The 7,255-nt window shown below is 39.0% G+C and overlaps 2 protein-coding genes across 7 annotated transcripts in view; one reads left to right on the forward strand and one right to left on the reverse strand.

Annotated features, from left to right (window-relative positions):
* Nucleotides 1–45: 45 nt before the first annotated feature.
* supt3h (SPT3 homolog, SAGA and STAGA complex component) lies at nucleotides 46–5,922 on the reverse strand. 2 transcript variants are annotated; one of them, XM_008322506.3, is made up of 12 exons: nucleotides 5,784–5,922; nucleotides 4,895–4,994; nucleotides 3,108–3,192; nucleotides 2,814–2,900; nucleotides 2,571–2,667; nucleotides 1,901–2,046; nucleotides 1,618–1,693; nucleotides 1,272–1,384; nucleotides 1,048–1,152; nucleotides 824–952; nucleotides 655–744; nucleotides 46–169 (listed from the first exon to the last, which is right to left on the reverse strand). In XM_008322506.3, the coding sequence occupies exons 2-12, from the start codon at nucleotides 4,987–4,989 to the stop codon at nucleotides 128–130; spliced, it is 1,065 nt and encodes a 354-aa protein (XP_008320728.1). In that variant the 5' UTR covers nucleotides 4,990–4,994; nucleotides 5,784–5,922; the 3' UTR covers nucleotides 46–127. The 2 variants fall into 2 exon arrangements, with proteins under 2 accessions (XP_008320728.1, XP_024916762.1); XM_025060994.1 differs by having other exon boundaries at nucleotides 655–952.
* The window catches only part of runx2a (RUNX family transcription factor 2a), a 6,653-nt gene continuing 2,148 nt past the window's right edge, over nucleotides 2,751–7,255 (forward strand). Inside the window, exons 1-6 of one of the 5 annotated variants that reach the window (XM_025060996.1) lie at nucleotides 2,751–2,948; nucleotides 3,085–3,290; nucleotides 3,381–4,176; nucleotides 4,804–4,858; nucleotides 6,661–6,863; nucleotides 6,958–7,117. In XM_025060996.1, coding sequence (XP_024916764.1) covers nucleotides 4,810–4,858; nucleotides 6,661–6,863; nucleotides 6,958–7,117 — 412 coding nt within the window. In that variant the 5' untranslated portion in view covers nucleotides 2,751–2,948; nucleotides 3,085–3,290; nucleotides 3,381–4,176; nucleotides 4,804–4,809. Of the gene's footprint in view, nucleotides 2,949–3,084; nucleotides 4,177–4,803; nucleotides 4,859–6,660; nucleotides 6,864–6,957; nucleotides 7,118–7,255 lie in introns of all 5 variants that reach the window. The other 4 variants (XM_017037152.2, XM_025060995.1, XM_017037155.2 and 1 more) reach the window with 4 other exon arrangements.

The following is a 7,255-nucleotide window of genomic DNA, read 5'->3' on the forward strand; positions in this document are numbered from 1 at the left end:
TTTTTTTGTTTGTTTGTTTCTTTTTACAAAGTGTTGGGTCCAGAAAACTATGAACAAAAAAAATCTTTATTTGAATGATAGAAAATAGAAAAAGCATCTCTCCCTCTGTTGAGGGATGAAATAATTCCTAGCAGGCGAGGAAGGCCATCCCACTCCTGCAGTAAGCCGTCTGGAGGAGAAACAGAAGAAGATTTTAGAATCAACTAAAAAAAAAAAAACAACTTTCATAATGACTTTTTTTGAAAAGGGGAAGGTAATAGTCAGTTGGGTCTTTGTCTAGAGATTCACCCCTCATCAGAATTTAAGTCGAACTAGAACGCGTCGACTGGGAGATTACAGCCTTAAGGACAGCTGGCTACCTGAATCGAGCATCTGCAGTGTCCTGGAAAACTGCTGGAAAAACCTACTACCAATGCAGGACTGTCGGGAGTTTCAGGGCGCTCACATGTGGCTCAGTGAGAATGATCTATCTGAACTGACCAGGGATATCAACATGAGGCCACATCTGTCCTATTACAACACTGGTAAGTCTCACAAACACCGTAGTTAAACTCCTGACTTTTAGAGCTAAAGATTTTTTTTATTTTTTATTTCAGACATTTAAGTTCCTCCAGTGAACCTCCCCCAAACACAAGACACCAGGTGAGGACTTACCGTGTGTCTGCAGTTGTATCTTCTAATGGCCTCTCTGATGTGACAGGGCTGGATGGCTCCACTTGGCTGTTCCACCGTGGCCGCGCAGACCTGAAACACACCATACTTCCGTTTTACACAAACACCGAGTTGAGGTCCCGTGTAAATAAGAACGCGGCCAACGCAACACCTTTTTGCGTTTTCTTTGTCTTGCCCGTCCGTCCAGACTGCCATTCCCCTGTGGGAGGGACTTCGATGAGTGGGAGGAGCCAGGGGTGGAGGGCGGCGTAGCCTCAGGTGAGTCGGGATCCTTTTTCACCTGTTGAAGGAAACCCGGGAAGGATGGATTTATCAACAACAACATGGCTTTCAACAGTGTTTGTGAATCAAAGTGATGCTTGTGAAAATGTGTACCTCGGCGTGTGTGTTGTACTGGATATAACTGGCAGAGATCAGGTGACTGATGGGATTCGTTTTAGCGGTCATTTCTTGTTTGACCAGCAGAGACAAATCCACAATCTGAAACAAAAAAACAGTGTGGGCTGATGTCACTAAAAAGCCGTCAAAGTTACATAATTTAAAAAAACAGTTTCTGCCTTAATAGCAATGGTAAATTGGTAGATAAAACAACCTGTTACCTGAGCTACAGTCTCATAGGCCAGGTATGAGAGGATCTCCATGGCGATGCTGTTCGGTTTCACCTCTAAGCTGCTGAGGTCAAGCCAGTCTCTGAACTTTGATGCTTTCTTTGCTAGAAGAACAATGAGACAAGATTCAGTCTCTGTGACAGAATATGTGAAGATTTTTTCTTTTTTTACAGATGGATAGTCTCTGTGACAGAATATGTGAAGATTTGTTTTTTTTACAGATGGATAGACAGATAGATAGCGAGATCGATTGATAGATAGATAGCAATTCCATTTTTTTGAAACCCAATATCATTTGCAAAAATGATCCGAGACAAATCTCACGTTTAAACCGTACCAAAACTCAGCTGTCGGCTCTCGCAGAACTCCGAGTACTGATTCTGGTCCATGGATCTGGTCTGACGCTCCAAACGCTACGAACATCAAACATACAAATTAAAATAAAGTTCCGCTTAGTGATGAAGCAGACGCGGATAAACATGTTTGCATAACTAATAAGATTATTAACATTAGCTGTTACTAAATTAACAATTTGCGTGCTGCTACTACTACATTGTGTCTTCACAGGTATAAACCGACAATAGTCAAAAACCCGCGGGCGAACGCGAGTGACCTCTGACCTCCAGTCGCTCCTGTTTGACGGGGTCTACTTCATGGCGTTCAGCCAGTGACAGGAGTTCGCCGGTCTGATCCATCCACACCAGAAAATCCTGGGCCAACTTCTGCCTCTTCTGCGTCCCTCCTGCAGCAGAACTGGCGCCCCTGTCTGAGAAAACCAGCAGAAAATCTCACAATAATGGCATCGTTTTTCTCAATTTGTCAGTTCTGACACAGGCAGCGTATTTTTTTGGAGGGTTTTCTTCAAAGGCCAAAATGAATCGTTACAATCGCAGCATAAACTCTTGAAAAAAAAAATGTTTTTGTGATTCTCAGTTTCTGTGCTGGTTTGTGTGTATCCATCTAATCCCACCCACTATTGAAGCAGTCCGTATCATCAGTATTGTCCCCAACATTTAGGAGTCTTGATTAGACAACAATGTGATTTTTATTTTACTCTATTTGAGGGTCTGTCCTCCAAGATGCCTGTCCAGAAAAAAAAAATCTGTTCCTCTCACAAATATTGTTGGTAACCTCAGATCTAGATCGTAAGGAAAAGACTGAGACTATAAATGTTTCTGTGCTAATGGAGGCTGTTAAAACTAGATTGTAAAAAAAAAAAAAAATGACAACACAAAAATTCTAATCGTTTTCAAACGTCTTAAAAGCGATTAACGGCCTGAGTGTCTGTACCCGTTTCCTGCGGTGTGTCATCGTCCTCCAGGGTTTTCATGAGTTTGGATTTATAATCTCTGAACTGAAGATATTTCAACAGCCTTGCCACCTTCCTCTGTCGTAAAGGATGAAAATGAAATGTATTTTAGTTATTTATATTTTCAATGAAAATTCAGAATGATGTGTATTTTCAAAATGAAATGTATTTTAGTTATTTATATATTGAATGACATTTTACAATGAAGTGTATTTTCTCCTCACCTTGTCTCGCCTCATTAGGAAGAGAATGTCCTCGGCAGAAATGACTCTGGACCCCCGGAGCAGCGCCCCCTCGCATGCCTGATGTAACTGATGTATAAATCACAGAATCTCCGTCACAATACAGAACAGCAAGTTGTAAATTGAACACTGAATACATTCTTAAAATATATATTTTTTTTTTTACATATATCCATTTACATTTTTTATTAAAAGATAAGACTTTCCACCACACACAAATTACTAACAGATCCTTTATTTTTCTATCTCACAGCTCCTGGGAAAATTCTGCGTTACCATGGCAACGAGTTGCGTGTGGACAATGTCCTCCACCAGAGCAGCTGTCTCGTGCAGTGGTCTGCGAGCATCTCCCAGAGCAAACCTGGACGACACAAACATGCAAGTGACAGCCATTGATTATCTAAGCTCTCTTCCCAAAAATCCCTCTTATTTGGAGCTTTTGAAAGCTCCAAAGGAAAGGTAAATAAAATTATTTAAAAAAAAAACAAACAACTGACCACATCATACAGTATGTCTGATGAAACGTTTGTTTGTCCGTTGTTTTTCTAGTTCCACCAGTTTCAGCCAGCGATTTTAAGCTTATTCCCGAGACCCGAGAAACTTCACCAAGGACATGTCAAGCGTAAGTTACCAATCACACCCAGCCATCCATCAATTCAAACAATGATTTATCCATCCATCCTTTCATCCATCCATCCATCCATCCAACTATCCATCAATTCAAATAATGATTTGTTTATCCATCCATTTGTCCATTAACAGCTGATTACCCATTAAACACAAACTTTTCTTACTTACTTTTATATTGTGTATTATTTTGAATGTATAAAAATATTAAAAAATACAATGGTTTTAAATTAATAAAGTTCTATCTATCTATCTAATAACATCTGTACATCAAATACATTTTTAATTCACAATAAAAAAAAAAAAAATCATGGCTCCTACAAACATGCACGTGCACGTGCACACAACAACACACAAACACAGGCTTTGTGAGCAAAAAAAATATGGTCAAACCTCAATTTGCATCCAGTGAAGCCACTTCCCTGCTGACAAACTAACCTCAACCCACATCCTGAGGCTCTTCCCTCCTCTCCTTCCCTCCCTGTCTGCCTCCCCCCCCTCCCCCCCCTTCCCCCTCTTACTCTCTCCTCTGTTAGTCAGATACAAACACCTGACAGCTGATTGGCCACCAATCACGCAGGTGACACCCCATCTGGTTTGGTGTTGCAGGCAGGTTGGCTCAATCTTGGTTTTCGGGTTTTACAATTTGGGGTTTAGTTGGGTTTTAGTCTGTCTGACCACCAACTTCGATTACCTGCAGCCCACATCTGAACAGCAGGTGAGTAATCTCTAAACATGCACACACACACATACATATATACAGTACATACACACAAACCAAGACTGGCAAACACACAGTCTGATTCTGATGAAACTTTTTAAAGAAAAGTAAATGTGCATTATGATGTATTTTATATATATATATATTTACTGTTTGGTTGTGTTTTCTGTGACAAAATTATTACAGTATTGAACAAGTAAGAGGCTAGTACTGCTTAACGAGTCATTATTATTATTAATATTTTTAATAATTTTAATAAAGATTTAAAGATGTAATTTTTTTTGCCAGTTCTGGTTGATTGACAAACACTGAAAAAAGTGTTCAGCTAAATATTATTATTATTATTTTTGCAGTGACAAAGAAATATAAACAATGCATGTCATGTTTTGTTTTTTTCAATAAAATGTCAAATTTTTTTTACAGGAAAACCAGGAATTTTTAAAAAATTATATAGTCATAGTGAAAACTTTATCTGCACGCTCAACCTTACTATTACAAATAGCTAGCCTAAAGCTTTCTTGGCTCACTGTAAATTAAATCCAGCTTGTGCTCTTTCTATCGTGTTTGAAATAATAACGGAGAAATTTAGTAGTTTAGAATTGTTTTTTTGGTTTTTTTTTACAGGTTTCTATGGCTTCCAACAGTCTTTTCAGCAACAGCAGCCCAATGCTTTACTGGGGTGAGTTATCTCTGTGTTTGTGCACGTGTGTCTCACATCATGCTTTGGAGTTCTGGGATGAAGCTGGTCCTGGACACAGAGCGGTCTTTAGAACTGGAAGAAGCAACGGAGCCAGCCATGGGACTGCTCATAACCACTGTAAAAATAATTATAAACATAATAATATTGTTTAAAGACAAAAGCAACTATTTCGTATCGGAACATTTCTAACAGCAAAACCCGCTACAAAAATGCGTTCTCTTCATTTAACACATGCCTGTACAGTACAGTAGTGGGCAGTCTCAGCAGCGCCATCGGGAGCAGAGGAGGTTTTGGGGGTTACACACAAACCTGCGGTTTCTCGTTAACAACCGTTACGCTAATAATATATATATACTGTATATAGTTAGATATATTAAAGAATATTTTAATTATGTATGTCGAAATCCTTAAAAACTACTTTTTTTTTGCTAAAACTACAAACGTCTTAAAAAAAAGCGCGGCAAAATTAGTCACAAACTATTGGTTGACTTATTGATTACATTAATAAACTAAATTAATTCCAGATATGTAGGGGTTTGTTGTGTTCTCGTTCGATTAAATGCGTGTCAATGTTTAGAGATTCAGAATAAAATTTCCGTTCACACTTGTTGAAGAAGCTCTGTAATATTATAATGTATTAAAGTACCGCATAAATATTAATAATTACTAAACCACACATATACGTTCACACACGCGCGAGCGCGCGCACGTACAGGTGGTGTAACCGCAGTAACTTCCCCTCCGGCAGTGAAATGTGAATAATAATACAATTCAGGTCGCTCCTATTCAAATCCTGCGGTGACGAAAACAACAAAGCAAAACACATGGCGGCAGCGGCAGGAAGAGTCCGTGAAAGAGGAGAAGTCCAGAAGTAATGAAAACATAAAAAGAGTTTAAAACTTACCAAAAACAAACGAAAATGTCTAAACCTCTATCATCCGAGAGCTGTTTTTCTTCGACTTTCGGCGCGGTTTGATGACGCAATCGACACGCGGGCTAAAAAGGATTGTGGTTTTTGTAGTTTACGACTAAAAAAATAGTATACGTTCTTAATTAACCACAATTTTCGGGAACACTTTATTATTTATCCGTTAGTAATATTTGACGATTTCACAAGAATTTATTTTCCACAAATACAGGACGTATTGTAAAAAAAATGTAGTGGAACTTCTGAATTTCTGAATTGAAAATGAAAAATACATTTTGATTATTACTACACTTTTATTTATATATTGTTTATTACTTTATATCTTTATAAAACGGTCCCCCATTTAAGAGATAGGTATTTTCTGCCTGTTAGTTTTCAATGTTAAGGTATTTTCTGCCTGTTAGTTTTCAATTTTATTTTAATTTAATTTAATTTTTTATTTTATTTTACCAGAAGGATCATTACACCACTGCTAATGGTCATCGCACAAAGATTCCTTTCTCATAATTAGCCAGATGGATGGGTTTATAGCACCTATATTCATTGTGACATTTTTGTTAATTGTCCATTTCTTGATTGACAACTTAAATCAATTCATTTATTAGCTATCAAAATAGCTAATGATGCATTTTAGGGCAACAAAAGTTGCCATTGTTTAAATGTAGTTATGTTAAAACATAGGTTTATAATGTGTACTGGCAAGTCTGGTTCACCTTTTGGAACAAACAAGTGGGTGGGTTCATATCTGGTTCACCTTTTGGAACAAACAAGTAGCTCCAAAAGGGTGTTTTCATGTATAAAATAAGGGGAATAAAATGTGGTTCTCTATTCTTTTTTTTTTTCTTTCTTTCAGATCCCTTAGTCAAGCATCGGCCGACACCAGCTCCTCCGCAACCATTCAACAACCACCAACTGGATGAGCAGGAGGTGCGGACCCGCCACCACAACAAAAAGGTGTCCCCCAGAGGCTTGATTCAGACTGACAGCCCTAACTTTCTCTGCAGCAGCCTTCCACAACACTGGAGATGTAACAAGACCTTACCAGGAGCCTTCACTGTAAATAATCACGTTTTCCATCTACTGTATATCTTCAAATATTCCAGGTCCAGGTGTTAGGGGCTATAAACGTTAAGGTTTCTATTTCCTTCAGGTGGTTGCCCTGGGCAACGATGTCCCAGATGGTGTGGTGGTCACAGTAATGGCTGGGAATGATGACAACAGCAGCGCAGAGCTACGAAATGCCACAGCGACCATGAAGCACGGCTGCGCCCAGTTTAATGACCTCCGTTTCGTGGGCCGCAGTGGACGAGGTGGATGGATGGATGGATGGATGGCTGGATGGATAGATGGATGGATAGATGGATGGATGGATAGATGGATGGATGGATGGATAGATGGATAGATGGATGGATAGATGGATGGATGGATAGATGGATGGATGGATGGAT

Source organism: Cynoglossus semilaevis, chromosome 12 (genome assembly GCF_000523025.1).
Source record: "Cynoglossus semilaevis isolate Cse_v1.0 chromosome 12, Cse_v1.0, whole genome shotgun sequence".
NCBI lineage: Eukaryota > Metazoa > Chordata > Actinopteri > Pleuronectiformes > Cynoglossidae > Cynoglossus > Cynoglossus semilaevis.